At 54.3% G+C, this 17,489-nt stretch overlaps 1 protein-coding gene across 1 annotated transcript in view; it reads left to right on the top strand.

The window, feature by feature from the left end:
* The first annotated feature begins 312 nt into the window (after positions 1-312).
* LOC133340363 (hexokinase-1-like) overlaps positions 313-17,489 on the top strand; it is a 66,106-nt gene continuing 48,929 nt past the window's right edge. The window contains exon 1 of the mRNA XM_061548510.1: positions 313-517. Coding sequence (XP_061404494.1) covers positions 452-517 — 66 coding nt within the window. The 5' untranslated portion in view covers positions 313-451. The remainder of the gene's footprint in view (positions 518-17,489) is intronic.

The following is a 17,489-nucleotide window of genomic DNA, read 5'->3' as shown; positions in this document are numbered from 1 at the left end:
GTGGTGCTGCCCACCCCCTCGTGCGCCCTGGCGACCTTCATCGGTGCTGCTGCTTCTGGCTCACGGAACATGCGCCAAGGGAGGATGCAGGGGGGGGGGAGAGAACTTTGTCTTGGCAGCGTAGCTGTGTGGATAGGCGAGTCGTGGGTGCGCGAGGGGGAGCGTGAGAGGGTTGAGTGTGTGACTGTGAGAAGGAGATGGAGGGAGAGAGAGGAGCGAGATGAAGGGAGAGGGTGGAGCAGCGGTGGGTGGGGCCATGCACGGGGAGCAGGAGAGAGAGGGGGGGGAGTGCGCACTCATTCATCCGCTCCAGCCGGCAGAAGCAGCAGCAGGAACAGCAGCAGGAGCAGCAGCAACAGGAGCAGTAGCAGGAACAGGAGACGAGAGGAGTCAGTAGTTGCAGGAGCAGCAGGAACAGCAGCAGGAGCAACAGCAGCAGGAGCGAGGCACCATGATCATTTTCTCGCACCTCATCGCCTACTACTTCACGGAGCAGTTTGACGATGTGGGGAAGAAGGTGAGGATTCGTCTGCGGCTGTGAATGTCGCTGTGTGTGTCTGGGAACATGGAAGTCGGGGTGTGTGGCTGTGCGTGGCTGTGTGATTGGTTGTATGTCTGCTTGTCAGTGTGTGTGTGTGTCGCTGACTTTATCTTTGTGTCATCTGCGCACCTCTGATAAGCACGGCGAGTGTAGCAGTGGGCGCGCGATGAACCCCACCACCTGGGTTCAATTCCCGCTCACGGCCATGGGGCTCCCCTAGGTCGACTCGGCCTCAAATGAGTACCTGGTACGGTGGGTAAACCGCCACGGGGGAGACAAAGGCGGTCGGGCGTGGTGCTGGCCACCAACCCCCTCGTGTGCCGTGTCTGCCTTCATAAGTGCTGCTACTTGCGAACAGCACTTGCCCCAACAGTCTGTGCAGGCTATACGGGGGATCTTTATCTGTGTGCGTCAAATGCGTGCTATGAAGAAGGCTCATTGCCCGAAGCGTCATATATTATGTTTCTATTTCAGCCCGCAGTGTTATTCACGAATGTGTTGGATGTGCCTGAATGTCAGGGCGTGTGCCGCTTGTCTGAACCGATCGTGGGCCTCCCCTAGATCGACTCCGCCTCAAATGAATACCTGCTGCAGTGTGTAATAATCAGCAGTGGGGAGACAAAGGCGGCCATGTAGGCCTTCATATGTGCTCGCGAACAGCACTTGCCCCAATACTATTAAGTCCATAGGGGTATCTTTGTCTGTGTATCTGTGTGTGAATGTCAGGGTGTGTATACATAATGTTCAGTATGAATGGGGGCGTACTGTGTATGCGGGTTCATCCAGCAGTGGATAGGGCGAGGCTAATGCTACTGTGTGTATACTGCAGTGTTCGGGTGTCGACTGTGTGTGTCTGTGTGTGTGTCTGTTTCTGTGTGTGTATGTGTCTATGTGTGTGTCTATGTGTGTGTCTTTTTCTGTGTGTGTCTGTGTATATGTCTGTGTGTGTCTCTGTGTGTGTATCTCTGTGTGTGTGTCTGTGTGTGTCTCTGTGTATGTGTCTCTATGTGTCTCTGTGTGTCTCTGTGTGTGTGTGTCTGTGTGTCTCTGTGTGCGTGTGAGTCTGTGTCTCTGTGTGTGTGTGAGTCTGTGTCTCTGTGTGTGTGAGTCTGTGTCTCTGTGTGTGTGAGTCTGTGTCTCTGTGTGTGTCTCTGTGTGTGTGTGTAACTATGGGTATTAATAGAGGCACTGTATTGATGCAGGCTCAGTGACGTCAGGGAAGCGAGCGGTTCCTCATTACTAATGCACACCGCTTCCTCACGCACACACAGCCACAGCTCCCCAGTGTAGCCTCTAACACGCTGCTGAGGCAAGTGATGTGTTAGTGAGTAGCACCTTTGAAGATCGTTGGGGATGGTTAGCACCGCACCTGACCGCCTTTGTCTCCCCAGTGCTGACGTTTCACACATCGCACCAGGTACTACTCCCCTTAAGGTTGAGTCGACCTAGGGGAGGTCCAGGACCTGGTTCAACAGATTTGTCACCGATATTTAGAGGCCATCAGCGGGGGTTAGCGGCGCAGTGCGCTAACCACTGCGCCACCGCTCCCACGCATCACGTTCACACAGACGAGGGCTGTGAAAAGAAACAATAATCCATGTTCGTGAGTTCGTAAACATTCTCCTGAAAACGGTTACCGGTTTACGACTTTCAGAACCGGTTATCGATTCTATGAAACGATCACAGGTGTCCGACTTTCGTAAACCGGTAACCGATTCTGAAAAGAAGACACGCTGGGGAGAGAGATAAAGGCGGCCGGGCGTGGCTGGTTTGCACCACGCACCGACATCAGCTGCTCCACTCTAACAGCACTTTCCCCTACAGTCTGTGCAGGCTACACGAGGTTGGGGTTCTTTCGTCTTTGTGTGTGTGATGGCTTGCATCAGGACGCCACATGATGTAACACACACACACCCCCATTGCTACGTGATTACTGAATTTGAACACTCCCTAGATCGACTCAGCCACACATGAGCAACAGTACCTGGCGCTGTGTGTAAGCATCAGCTTTGGGGAGACAAAGGCGGCCGGGCGTGGTGTTGGCCACCCACACCACGCCGTGCCGGCCTTAATAGGTGCTCGCTAACTGCACTTGCCCCCGACAGTCCGTGTATCCTGTGCGTTCTTGGGGGATCTTTGTCTTTGTACGCGATGGTGGTGGTTCCCGACTCCTCCTCTGTGGTTCTCGGCTTTCTCGCGCACACGGAGGGGGCAGCTGAAACCCTCGGTATTTGTGCGCGGAATTTATGGCCAAACCTCCCCATGGTAGCCGCAGCCTTCCTGTAACACAAGATTCCGTGATGGTAGAGTGAGCGCCTTGTATTAATATTTATTATATTAATGGCGAGGTGCACGCAGCCGAAAGGTACCTCCTGCGCGGAGATGGAGCGGCGAAGTGGATCGTCGTTGAATGGCAGCGTCTCGCGAGAGAGGCTTGGGGGGGGGGCTTCATCCAGCGGTGAATCGATCATGATGATGGTGATTGGTGATGATAGTGGTGATTGGTGATGATGGTGATGATGGTGATTGGTGATGATGGTGATGATGGTGGTGATGGTGATGATGGTGGTGATGGTGATGATGGTGGTGATGGTGGTGATTGGTGGTGATGGTGGTGATTGGTGGATGATGGTGGTGATGATGGTGATTGGTGATGATTGATGGTGATTGATGATGGTGATGATGGTGGTGATGATGGTGATTGGTGATGATTGATGGTGATTGGTGATGATGGTGGTGATGATGGTGGTGATTGGTGATGATGACTGCTCACGGGACGGCATGTGGGGGAGAGCGGCGCGTGTGGTGACCTCTGCGGTTCCTATTCCTCCGTGACCTTGCAACAGTCCATCATGGCCGCCTCTCGCGCCGTTACGTGACTCATACACACTCCCAGGCACACACACAGACACACACACAGACACACACACAGACACACACACATACACACAGACACACACACAGACACACACACACAGACACACACAGACACACACACACAGACACACACACAGACACACACACACAGACACACACACACAGACACACACACAGACACACACACACCACACACACACAGACACAGACACATACACAGACACACACACACACACCACACACACACGCAGACACACACACAGACACACACACAGACACACACACACCACACATACACAGACACACACACAGACACACACACAGACACACACACAGACACACACACACAGACACACACACAGACACACACAGACACACACACACAGACACACACACACACAGACACACACACACACAGACACACACAGACACACACAGACACACACACACACAGACACACACACACAGACACACACACACACAGACACACACACAGACACACACACAGACACACACACACACAGACACACACACACACACACCACACACACACACGCAGACACACACACACACCACACACACAGACACACACACAGACACACACACAGACACACACACACCACACACACACACGCAGACACACCACACAGACACACACACAGACACACACACAGACACACACACACACACGCAGACACACACACAGACACACACACAGACACACACACAGACACACACACACCACACACACACACGCAGACACACACACAGACACACACACACCCCCAGGCACAGCAGCCATCGCTTCACGTTGTCACCCCTCCCACTCACTCATGAGTCTCGCCCCCCCCCACTCTCTCATTCACCCACCCCCCAATCATCCACCCCTATGCCCCCCCCACTCACTCAATCCCCATGCCCCCCTCCACCCCCCCCCCCACTTACCCCCCCCACTTACCCCCCCCTTACCCCCTCCCCCGCTCACTCACCCCCATGCCCCCCACACCCCTCACTCACCCCCCATGCCCTCCCACCCCCCCACTCACCCCTCATGCCCCCCCCCCACTCACCCCCAATGCCCCCCCCCACTCACCCCCAATGCCCCCCCCCCCACTCACTTGACCACCACTCGCTTATCTCCCCACCCACTCGCGCGCCTCCACCCCCCCTACTCACCCCCCCTACTCGCCCCCCCCCCCCCCCACCTACTCGCCCCCCCCCCCCACTCGCCCCCCCCCCCACTCGCCCCCCCCCCACTCGCCCCCTCCCCCCCACTCGCCCCCCCCCCCCACTCGCCCCCCCCCCCACTCGCCCCCCCCCCCCACTCGCCCCCCCCCCACTCGCCCCCCCCCCCCACTCGCCCCCCCCCCCCACTCGCCCCCCCCTACTCGCCCCCCCCCTACTCGCCCCCCCCCTACTCGCCCCCCCCCCTACTCGCCCCCCCCTACTCGCCCCCCCCCCTACTCGCCCCCCCCCTACTCGCCCCCCCCCTACTCGCCCCCCCCCTACTCGCCCCCCTCCCTACTCGCCCCCCTCCCTACTCGCCCCCCCTACTCGCCCCTCCCCCTACTCGCCCCCCCCCACTCGCCCCCCCCTACTCGCCCCCCCCCCACTCGCCCCCCCCCCACTCGCCCCCCCCTACTCGCCCCTCCCCTACTCGCCCCCCCCTACTCGCCCCCCCCTACTCGCCCCCCCTACTCGCCCCCCCCCCTACTCGCCCCCCCCCTACTCGCCTCCCCCTACTCGCCCCCCCCCTACTCGCTCCCCGCCTACTCGTCCCCCCTCTACTCGCCCCCCCCTACTCGCCCCCCCCTACTCGCCCCCCCCCACTCGCCCCCCCCCCCCTACTCGCCCCCCCCCCCCACTCGCCCCCCCCCCCTACTCGCCCCCCCCTACCCGCGCGCTCATTCATTTAACTCCCACTCACTCACCCAACCAACCAATTACCAACCCTCTCGATCACCCCCCCCCACTCATCCAGTGACCCAATCAGTCGCCCATCGCCTCACTCACCCTGCCACACACCCAATCACTCGCTCACTCATTCACCCCCCACACCCACCTACTCACCATCCAATAACTCACCCACCACCCCACCACTCACTTATCGAATCACTCACTTATTCGGTCATTCATTCGCTCATTTGTTTGCCCACTTGCTCACTCACCTGCTCAGTCATTCAATCACTCGCTCGCCTGTTCAATAATTTGACGACCAACTGACACACTTGCTCACTCAGCCACTTACTCACCCGATCACTCACCCGATGACATTCACCCGATCACATTCACCCACTTGCCTGTTGCCATTGGAAATGTTGGCAGTAGTTGTGACAGTAGTAATTATACCATTGTTAGTGCTGGTAGTGGTCGAAGTTGTAATTGTATTGGTGGTAGTGGTGGTTGTGGAATTGGTTATTGTAGTGGTAGTTGTGGGAGTGATAATTGTAGTGATGGTGATAGTAGTGGTAATTGTATTGGTGGTAGTGGTTGTGGTAATTGTAGTGGTGGTGGTCGTGGTAGTGGTAGTAGTGGTGGTTATGGTAGTGGTGGTTGTGGTAGTGATCATTGTAGAGATGGTATTCGTAATTGTAGTGGTGGTAGTGATAATTGTAGTGTTGGTGGTTGTGGTAATGGTAATTGTAGTGGTGCTTGTAGTGGTGGTTGTGGTAGTTGTGGTAGAGGTGGTTGTGGTGGTTCTGGAAGTGGTAAATGTAGTACTTGTCGTGGTGGTTAGTGGTAATTGTAGTGGTTTGTGGTAATGGGATTGCTGGTGGTGGTTAGTGGTAGTGCTGGTAGTGGTTGGTAGTGGTAGTGCTGGTAGTGGATAGTGGTATTGGTGGTAGTGGTTAGTGGTGGTAGTGGTAGTGCTGGTAGTGGTTAGTGGTATTGGTGGTAGTGGTTAGTGGTGGTAGTGGGAGTGCTGGTAGTGGTTAGTGGTGGTCGTGAGAGTGGTGGTAGTGGTTTGTGGTAATGGGATTGCTGGTAGTGGTTAGTGGGAGTGCTGGTAGTGGTTAGTGGTAGTGCTGGTAGTGGTAGTGGTTAGTGGTTAGTGGTGGTAGTGCTGGTAGTGGTTAGTGGTGGTAGTGGTAGTGCTGGTAGTGGTTAGTGGTGGTGTGTTGGTAGTGGTTAGTGGTGGTAGTGGGAGTGCTCGTAGTGGTTAGTGGTGGTGTGCTGGTAGTGGTTAGTGGTGGTAGTGCTGGTAGTGGTTAGTGGTGGTAGTGGGAGTGCTGGTAGTGGTTAGTGGTGGTGTATTGGTAGTGGGGAGTGGTGGTAGTGGGAGTGCTGGTAGTGGGAGTGGTGGTAGTGGGAGTGCTGGTAGTGGGAGTGGTGGTAGTGGGGAGTGGTGGTAGTGGGAGTGCTGGTAGTGGGAGTGGTGGTAGTGGGGAGTGCTGGTAGTGGGAGTGGTGGTAGTGGGAGTGCTGGTAGTAGTTAGTGCTGGTAGTGGTTCGTGGTGGTGTGCTGGTAGTGGTTAGTGGTGGGAGTGGAAGTGGTGGTAGTGGTTAGTGGTGGTAGTGGGAGTGGTGGTAGTGGTTAGTGGTAGTGTGTAGTTTTATATATCGCTTGGTCGTTGATGGAAATGGAATGTGTTATAATCGCTGAGGAAGAACCCCACAGACCAAGGCAGCCACGCACTGATCCGGCGACACCAACCAACAATTGGCCAAGCTCTGCGATCCACCACATAGACTGTTTAGATATTTTCAGGAAATTGATTGATTATACGTTGAGTGGTGGTGATGTTGAGGCGCGCGTGTGTGTGTGTGCTGGCTCATGCTTTGTTCCACTATTTATACCACAAAAATACACAGACACGTGTCTGGTTAAATACTGTTTACACAACGGCAAAGACCCCCCCCCCCCCCCACAGTAGAGCATTTTCTGACTGCTGGGGCAAGTGCTGTTCGCGAACACCCGACGAGCAACACGAGGGGGTGGTGTGGGGTGGAGAGAGAGAGGGGTGGACTATTTATCATCATCCGAGTGGCATTGTCCTCCACGCACGTGCAGCAGTGTGATGTACGTGGAGCGAGTGGCATTGCCCTCCACGCACGTGCAGCAGTGTGATGTACGTGGAGAGAGTGGCATTGTCCTCCACGCACGTGCAGCAGTGTGATGTACGTGGAGCGAGTGGCTACTGTCTACCTGTGGAGGTGGAGATGATTGATATCTGGGTGATCCGTCCTGCCTCTATTTCCCCTCCTCCTTCCCCACCCCCACCACATAATCCACTCTGCCTGAGTTTTTGTCGCTAATTCTACTCATCGGCGCGGGCAGCCAGTGACGTGCGTGGTTGGGGTTTTGGTCAGACAGGGTGACACAGACATAGCGAGAGGTCGTACTGCACGTGGGTCATACTGGATGTGCTGTGCAGGTAAACGAACATTTTTTTTCGGGTCATGGACCTGGACTGAGATAGAATTATGGAATTACGAAGCACAGATTATCCACGTCATCATCCTCGTTACCCCCGTCAGCAGCATTCATCATCCAACATGGATTATATTGCGGCAGAGACACACACAGACACACACATCCCAACCGCTGGGGCAAGTGCTGTTAGTGAGTTGTGTGGATAGCAATCACGCCCGGCCGCCTTTGTCTCTCCAATGCTGATGGTCTACATGTCCATTACTCATTTAAGGCCGAGTAAACCTATAAGAGACCCAAGAACGGTTTTGATATCACTGGCTTGCTCCTGTTGGAATCGAGGTCAGTGCGCTAACCACTGCACCACCGCTCCCCCTACACAACATCCGCCATTTGACACGTGCCGCGGAGTGGCTGTGCGCCCACCACGGCGCTTGTGTCAGGCTGGGTGGAGCTTGAGGACACGCGAAGTGCAGGAGGCTCGCTGGCAGTTTACAGCGCAGACCCCAGCTGCTGCCATGGGCTGACCGACTGAGATGACTGACAGATGCCACCAGCTGTGCCCTCCTACGGTGCCAACTTGCTGTGGTCTTATCCGCCCGGCGCTCCGCTCGTTGTTGTGAGCGTCGCTCCTCCGCCCTCCGCTGATGCTGTCGGGTGACTGCCTCCAACTGTCCAGTAGCAGCGTCCTTCACGAGTCTCCTCCACATCGTCACACACATTCATACAGACAAAGACAAAGATCCTTCGTGTAGCCTTAACAGGCTGTTGGGGCAGGTGCTGTTAGCGAGCACCTATGAAGGCCGGCACGGCACACTAGGGGGTGGGTGGCCAACACCACGCCCGGCCGCCTTTGTCTCCCTAGTGGCGATGTATACACAGCGCTCTCGGTACTCATTTGAGGCTGAGTTGACCCAGGGGAGGCCCAGGACCTGTTCAGATAATCGTCACTGGCGTTGTAGTTGGCTGTGAACGGGAATCGAACTGGGAACGCTGGGTTCGTAGCGCAGTGCGCTAACCACGACACTGCCGCTCCAAATTGTGACACGCCACAACGCACATACGCACCGTTTATCACTTCCTGCTGAGTTACGTGTAAATGGGGACGCATTTACTGACAATGTGCGTAATCGGGTGATTTTTTTTTTCCACTGATTTGCAGCGTAACTCCACGCGAAACTGGTAGAATTTCCACCTTCAGGGCAATTCTATTTCACAGAGCTCAGTATGCATGTTTCGCCATGTATTTGTTGCGCACTCGAAATGAAGGACGTGGGCAGGCGCTCCACATCGAGGGCAAACACCTTTATTGTGGTTAATCTGTAAAATGCAACAGCACGCGTGCCACACACAGCAATCCGCAACCGAGTCGCCATTAACCACGTGGCTGGTATACACGTCCGGTTAATCATTAACCCTGCCAAGCCCCCCACAGGCCCAACTCAGTCATCACTTGCTGGTGTACACCCGTGCATTGATGTACTGCACAGCACATAAGGACTTATTAAAAGAGTGGTCCATTGCTAATGTGCCACATATTTGAACTTATTTCGCACCGTATGTAGCCAAACGTGCCGATTGAAAGTGCGGGGGAAGGACAACAAACTAAAATCAAAAATCAGTTTTCAAGAAATTAAATTTCAATCTTTGTGATTTAAAAGCTCCAGTGGCATCCTAATATCGGATGGAAGAGCGTTCCAGACGGCTGCAGAAGCGCCGCACAATGTCACCCACTCACGTGTGTGTGGGCTACGTTGTCTCTGTGACTGCCTTTTTGCGTTGGCATCTGTCAATAATCTCGGTCAGTCAACCCACAGCGCATGGATCTGTCCTGTGACCTGCCAGCTGCAAGAGCATTCCACACTTCGCCCTGATAGCTGCAGAGTGCACCTAGTCTGGCACAACAGCTGTGGTGATTCCACCGCCACTCAATGGCTGTTGTTTGTTGCTGTTGTGGGCTTGTGTGCGTGTGTCAATGTGTGTGTGAGCATCTGCCGGCCTTCATAGGTGCTCGCTAACACCACTTGATCCTACAGTCTGTTAAGGCTATACAGGGGACCTTTGTCTTTGTGTGTAGACGTGCATGGGTGTTGTACGGGGATTGGTGGTGCAGTGGCTAGCACGCAGCGCTACAGACCCAGTGACCTGAGTTCGATTCCCGCTCAATAACAACAACCGTGGCGAATATTTGAACTGGTCCTGGGCCTGTCCCTAGGTCGACTCAGCCTTAAATAAATACCTTGTGCGGCATGTAACCTACCCCCTCGTGTTTCCTAGCCGGCTTTTGATAGGTGCTCACGAACAGCACTTGCCCCCGACAGCCTGCGTATAGGCTACATAGGGGGTCTTTGTCTTTTATTTTATGTGCGTGGTGGAGGGGGGGGGGGTCCAATGGAACCGTTATGGCTCTAGGACCCCTCCGCCCCACACAGGACCGTGTTTGTATCTCTGTGTGGGCGTCTGTGTGTTTGTGTCTGTGTGTTTGTATCTCTGTGTGGGCGTCTGTGTGTTTGTGTCTGTGTGTTTGTATCTCTGTGTGGGCGTCTGTGTGTTTGTGTATGTGTGTTTGTGTCTGTGTGTTTGTGTCTGTGTGTTTGTATCTCTGTGTGGGCGTCTGTGTGTTTGTGTCTGTGTGTTTGTGTCTCTGTGTGGGCGTCTGTGTGTTTGTGTCTGTGTCTTTGTGTCTGTGTGTTTGTGTGTTTGTATCTGTGTGGGCATCTGTAGAGAGTTGGCATCCGGCTCGGTGTCCTGGCAGACAGCGAAGACCACAGGAATGAGAGGGTGTCGCTTCACTCCTTGGGTGTGTGGGGGAGAGGGTGTGTCGGTGGTGTGTGTGTTAGGAGTATGTGTGTGTGTCAAATGAGTACCTGGTGCGGTGCGTAGTAAACATCGCCAATGAGGAGACAAAGGCGGTCTGGCGTGGTGCTGACTACCCCAGCCCCTCGTGCGCCTTTCCGGCCTTAATAGTCTGTTGAGGCTATACGGGGGATCTTTGTATTTTGTGTGTATGTGTGGAAGAGTGTGTCTGAATCTTGGAAAAGACACAAACATGCTTCTGTAAGGGCAGTAGCGCACGTAGGCATGTACACAAGACAAAGATCCCCCCTATTGCCTAAACATACTTTTGGGCAAGTGCTGTTAGCGAGCACCTATGAAGGCCGACACGGCACACACGAGGGGGTGGGGTGGCTAGCACCACGCCCGGCCACCTTTGTTTCCTGAGTGGCGATGTTTCCACACCACAACAGGTACTCAATTGAGGCTAAGTCGACCTATGGGAGGCCAGGACCTGTTCAGATAATCGTCGCTGGTGTTGGCCATGAGCGGGAATGGAACTCGGGTCGCCGGGTTCGCAGCGCGCTAACCGCTGCATTAAACCCCCCCCCCCCCCCCCCACGGCATGTGCACACATGCACTGACACCCACACACTAATACATTAACACGAACACACCCACACACCAACATACTGACACGTATCCACCAACACGCATTTGCTGACACGTTTACACCAACACGCATTTGCTGACACATGCTCACTGACATTCGCCACTTTAAGTGGTGGCGAGGTCACCATGGCGCTTGTGCCAAGCTCGGTGCACTTAGAGGCCACGTGAAGTGTGGAAGGTCCGCTGCCAGGTCACGCGACAGGCCCAAATGTAATGAGTTCACCACCTGAGATGACCGGCAGATGCACCACCTGTGACCCCGACTGTGCCAACTTACTGCGTTTTAGCCACGCGGCGATCCGCTCGTTGCTGTGAGCGTCGCTCCTCTCACCTCCGTTGTTGTTGTTGGAGGATGACTGCCTCCAATCGCCAACACAGCTGTCCTATTAAATAAATAAGTATCGTATGTCCAGCTAAATTTGCCTACACCTCTGCTGTAGCAGACGGACAGAAATTATGTCCTCGAAATTTTTTGGGTTTTCGGTACAGTCAAGTAGATAGGTTCAAAGAAAATGACAAAAAGACTGACGTTTGGATCGCAACACAAGCTGATGACGACCGGGGATGGAGGAGCGTGGTCAGCCAGGTTTGGTGTTGGCTGTTGCGTTGTCCGGCTCTCTGTGTCGTGTATCATTGTGTTTCTAAGTTTACTATGTTGTTTTTTTATCATTCATTCTTACCTGATAACGGTTACTTGTGTTGCAATCGAAACGTAGTATTCTTATTTGATTTTTTACGTGACTTTACCGAAAGAACCTAGGAGTAATTCCTGCAGTCACGAAAGCTTCGAATCGAATCCTTTCTGTGCTTTAACCGCCCCGCGCTCCACTCGTTGTAGCATCCTTCATGAGCCTCCTCCATAAAGGCCGATCTTTACACTACTGGTACTGGTCATCGGCAAGTCCAATCATCATTAGATCCTTCTGTAAAGCAGTCCATCTCTTCTCAAACCCATGCCGTGCCCATTTAGCCCCCTCTATGCGGCCAAACAGAAGCTGCTTGGGCATGCGGGCTATGTGACCCAGCCAACTCTGCCTCGCCTGCTCGAGTAGCTCACTTATGATGGGACTGTGTCCAGATCTTTCAAGGATCTGTACGTGTGGTCACTCGCCACCCACACACCCAGAGCCACGCAGAAACACACGTGCACCGACAAAATAAAGACAAAGAACCCCCTATAGCCTTAACAGAATTGTGGGACAAGTGCGGTTATCGAGCGCCTATGAAGGTCGGCACGGCACACAAGGGGGTGGGTGGCCAGCACCACGCCCGCCCCCCTTTCTTTCCCGAGTGGCAATGTTTACACATCGCACCAGGTACTTATTTGAGGCTGAGTCGACCTCGGGGAGGCCCAGGACCGATTCAGATAATCGTCACTTATTGGCCGTGAGCGGGAATCGAACTCGGTTCGCTGGGTTCTAAGCCCAGCGCGCTAACCACTACACTACAGCTCCACACATCGCGACACACACGCATCAGTGCACACAGCGACACACGGACCAGTACACACAGACACATACCATCGCTCTCGCGCACCCACGCATGATTACACTCTCTCACAGTCTCTCACGCACACTCGCAAGGGACAGAGATCCTATCTTCTTGCAGATTCATAGTCGAGGGGCTGTTAGCGAGCATCTCTATCAAGGCCATGCTATAATGTTCTAACCGCCTTGGGGATGAATGGTTAGGTTTATATGGTAGGGCGAAGGTTATGGTTCTGAGTTGGTGTTAGGGGTCGTGTTGTTAGGCTAAGGGTTAGGGCTCGGGTTAGGGTTCAGGATTTGAGAGTTTGATTAGGGTTCGGAGTATAAGATAGTATTAGGGTTTGTGGTTAGGGTCAGGGGTTAGGTTAGTGGTTTTAAATTAGGGCTAGGGTTAGGGCTAGTGTTAATCTTCGGGCAATGATTATTGCTAGTATTGGATGTAGTGTTAGGATTTGGGGTAGATTTTCTGGAGAAGGGGTCGTGTCAGCTGCAGGGGTAGTGTAAGGGGTAGAGGTGCTGTCAGGGTTAGGAATAGTGTCAGGGTGAGGGATAGTGTTAGGGGTAGTGTAAGGGTTAGTGTAAGGGTTAGGGGTAGTGTAAGGATTAGGGGTAGATATTCTTAGGTTTTTTCGGTAAAGTCACGTAGATAAAACATCAAAATAAAAAAATAAAATAAAGATCACGACGTTTCGGAGGCAACACAAGTCTCCGTCATCAGGCTGTGACGGTCCCACCTGATGACGGAGACTTGTGTTGCCTCCGAAACGTCGTGATCTTTATTTTATTTTATTTGTATTAATTTTTATGTTTTACCTACGTGACTTTACCGAAAAAACCTAAGAATATGAATCCTTGCAGTCACGAAAGCTTCAAATCTAGGATTAGGGGTAGGTTTAGGGATAGTGTTAGGGGTAGTGTTGCGTGCATCTATGTGAACATCGTTGAGTAATGCCGCATATTAAATGAGTTCCTCATTAGGAGTTGGGGAGAGGGGGGCACTGAGCCATGAATGCCACTAAAACGACAATAACCCGAGTAAGGGTCTGGACCCTCAGCGTGGGAGGCCACCGGAGAATATCCGGCACCCACCCCCCATGCTGAACGTGGGGACAGCACCAGGCGCGTTCATGAACACCGCCTGATCTAAAAGTACCACCCCTCTCAGCCAGCACCTCTCTAATCCCTGTGCAGTCCACCAACCCTTGCCTGCAAAGTCGTTGCATCGCAGGCACGTACCACCACCACCACCACCACACCTCTAACAATCGTTAGCCATGATCAGTCCACTGCTGAATTAAGGCCTTACCGAGCCAATGCCGGTTCGCAGAGCCAGGGGCTTCTTCAGGTACAAAACTCATGCGTCCGAATAAGTTCCCTGGGACGCGGTGCAAAACGTCGGACATCGTGCCGCCAAAACCACCAGAAAACAAACACCGCAGGCCTGTGGCTCTCCTTGAGGAGGGTCCTGGCTGGTCCTCGCAGTTGGCGGCTGTGCAGTGGTGGTCAGTGAGCGAGTGCGCTGGTGAGCGCCTGAGTGGACATTGAGTGATACGTTTGTGGGAGTTGGTGCGTGTGAGCTGCTGAGTGAGTGTGAGCTGCTGAGTGTGAGCTCCTGAGTGTGAGCTACTGAGTGTGTGTGTGCTACTACTGAGTGAGTGTGAGCTACTGAGTGTGTGTGTGCTACTACTGAGTGAGTGTGAGCTCCTGAGTGAGTGTGTGAGGCTGCGTTGGCTGGGTCACGTAGCCCGCGTGCCCAGTCAACGCCTGCCCAAGCAGCTTCTGTATTGGCCAGATCGAGGGTGTAGCGGGGGGTACACGGGCGCGGCACACGCTGGAGAAGAGATGGAGCTGATACGGTACGGGAGGATGTGGAGCTGAGTGGACTTGCCGATGACTGGCACCAGCAGTGTCAAGATCGTGCTCTGTGGAGGTGGAGGCTCGTGAAGGACGCTGCTACTGGGCAGTTGAAGGCAGTCGCCCTCCAGCAACAACGGGGGGCGTAGGAGCAACGCTCACAACAACGACCAGAGCGCCGGGTGGCTACAACACAAAGTTGGTACAGTAGGGGGTGTAGGTGGTGCATCTGTCAGTCATCTCAGGCAGTCAGTCTATGGCACCTGGGTCTGTCCCGTGACCTAATCTCAGTAGTGAGCCTTGGACACTTCACGTGGCCTCAAAGTGCACCCATCCTGGCACAAGCACCTTGGTGATGACACCGACACATGTAATGGCGAATGGCGGCTGTTGTTGTACGTGAGATATGTGAGTTAGTGAGTTTGGGACTGTGAGTTGGTGACAGCGTGTGAGTGGCTTAGTGAGCGAGTCCGTGTTGTGAGTGGTTAGTGTACCCGGCGACCCGAATTAGATTTCCGCTCACGGATATTTTACCATTTCCTTATTATCCCCTCGGTCAAGTCGGTCTTAAATGAGTGCTCGCTAACAGCACTTGAGGTATTATGCGTTATACGGGGGAACTTTGTGTTGTCATGATTGAGTTCATGGCATTGAATCCCGGTTTCCGCCAGCCCGACCACGGCAATTAAACCGGTTTCTCAAGGCAAGCGAGTGGATGGTCCCAGCCTGTGACTTGCAGAGAGACTATCACAGAGACCCAAAGACTCACACAGAGACCCACATACTCACACAGAGACCCACAGACTCACACAGAGACCCACAGACTCACACAGAGACCCACAGACTCACACAAAGAGCCACATACTCACACAAAGACCCACAGACTCACATAGAGACCCACAGGCTCACACAGAGACCCACAGACTCACAAAGAGACCCATATACTCACACAGAGACCCACAGGCTCACATAGAGACCCACAGGCTCGCACAGAGACCCACAGACTCGCACAGAGATCCACAGACTCGCACAGAGATCCACATACTCGCACAGAGACCCACATACTCGCACAGAGACCCACAGACTCGCACAGAGACCCACAGACTCGCACAGAGACCCACAGACTCGCACAGAGACCCACAGACTCACACAGAGACCCACATACTCGCACAGAGACCCACAGACTCGCACAGAGACCCACAGACTCGCACAGAGACCCACAGACTCGCACAGAGACCCACAGACTCGCACAGAGACCCACAGACTCGCAAAGAGACCCACAGACTCGCACAGAGACCCACAGACTCGCACAGAGACCCACAGACTCGCACAGAGACCCACAGACTCACACAGAGACCCACAGACTCGCATAGAGACCCACAGACGTGCATAGAGACCCACAGACTCACACAGAGACCCACAGACTCACACAGAGACCCACAGACTCACACAGAGACCCACAGACTCACATAGAGACCCAGAGACTCACATAGAGGCCCACAGACTCGCACCGATACCGACAGACTCACACAGAGACCCACAGACTCACACAGAGACCCACAGACTCGCACAGAGACCCACAGACTAGCACAGAGACCCACAGAGACCCACAGACTCACACAGAGACCCACAGACTCGCACAGAGACCCACATACTCGCACAGAGACCCACAGACTCGCACAGAGACCCACAGACTCGCACAGAGACCCACAGACTCGCACAGAGACCCACACACTCGCACAGAGACCCACAGACTCGCAAAGAGACCCACAGACTCGCACAGAGACCCACAGACTCGCACAGAGACCCACAGACTCGCACAGAGACCCACAGACTCACACACAGACCCACAGACGTGCATAGAGACCCACAGACTCACACAGAGACCCACAGACTCACACAGAGACCCACAGACTCACATAGAGACCCACTGACGTGCACAGAGACCCACAGACTCACACAGAGACCCACAGACTCACACAGCGACCCACAGACTCACACAGAGACCCACAGACTCACACAGAGACCCACAGACTCACAGAGACCCACAGACTCACATAGAGACCCACAGACTCGCATAGAGACCCACAGACTCGCACAGATACCCACAGACTCGCACAGAGACCCACAGACTCTTACAGAGACCCACAGACTCGCACAGAGACCCACAGACTCGCACAGAGACCCACAGACTTGCACAGAGACCCACAGACTCGCAGAGACCCACAGACTAGCACAGAGACCCACAGAGACCCACAGACTCACACAGAGACCCACAGACTCACACAGAGACCCACAGACTCGCACAGAGACCCACAGACTCGCACAGAGACCCACAGACTCGCAAAGAGACCCACAGATTCGCACAGAGACCCACAGACTCGCACAGAGACCCACAGACTCGCACAGAGACCCACAGACTCACACAGAGACCCACAGACTCACACAGAGACCCACATACGTGCATAGAGACCCACAGACTCACACAGAGACCCACAGACTCACACAGAGACCCACAGACTCACACAGAGACCCACAGACTCACATAGAGACCCAGAGACTCACATAGAGGCCCACAGACTCGCACAGATACCGACAGACTCACACAGAGACCCACAGACTCACACAGAGACCCACAGACTCGCACAGAGACCCACAGACTAGCACAGAGACCCACAGAGACCCACAGACTCACACAGAGACCCACAGACTCGCACAGAGACCCACAGACTCGCACAGAGACCCACATACTCGCACAGAGACCCACATACTCGCACAGAGACCCACAGACTCGCACAGAGACCCACAGACTCGCACAGAGACCCACAGACTCACACACAGACCCACAGACGTGCATAGAGACCCACCGTCTCACACAGAGACCCACAGACTCACACAGAGACCCACAGACT

The sequence above is a fragment of the Lethenteron reissneri genome, chromosome 2 (assembly GCF_015708825.2).
Source record: "Lethenteron reissneri isolate LAM-NWPU_2019-01 chromosome 2, ASM1570882v1, whole genome shotgun sequence".
NCBI classification, from domain to species: Eukaryota; Metazoa; Chordata; class Hyperoartia; order Petromyzontiformes; family Petromyzontidae; genus Lethenteron; species Lethenteron reissneri.
The sequence above is the reverse complement of the archived record's forward strand: the minus strand, read 5'-3'. Positions and strand labels throughout refer to the sequence as shown.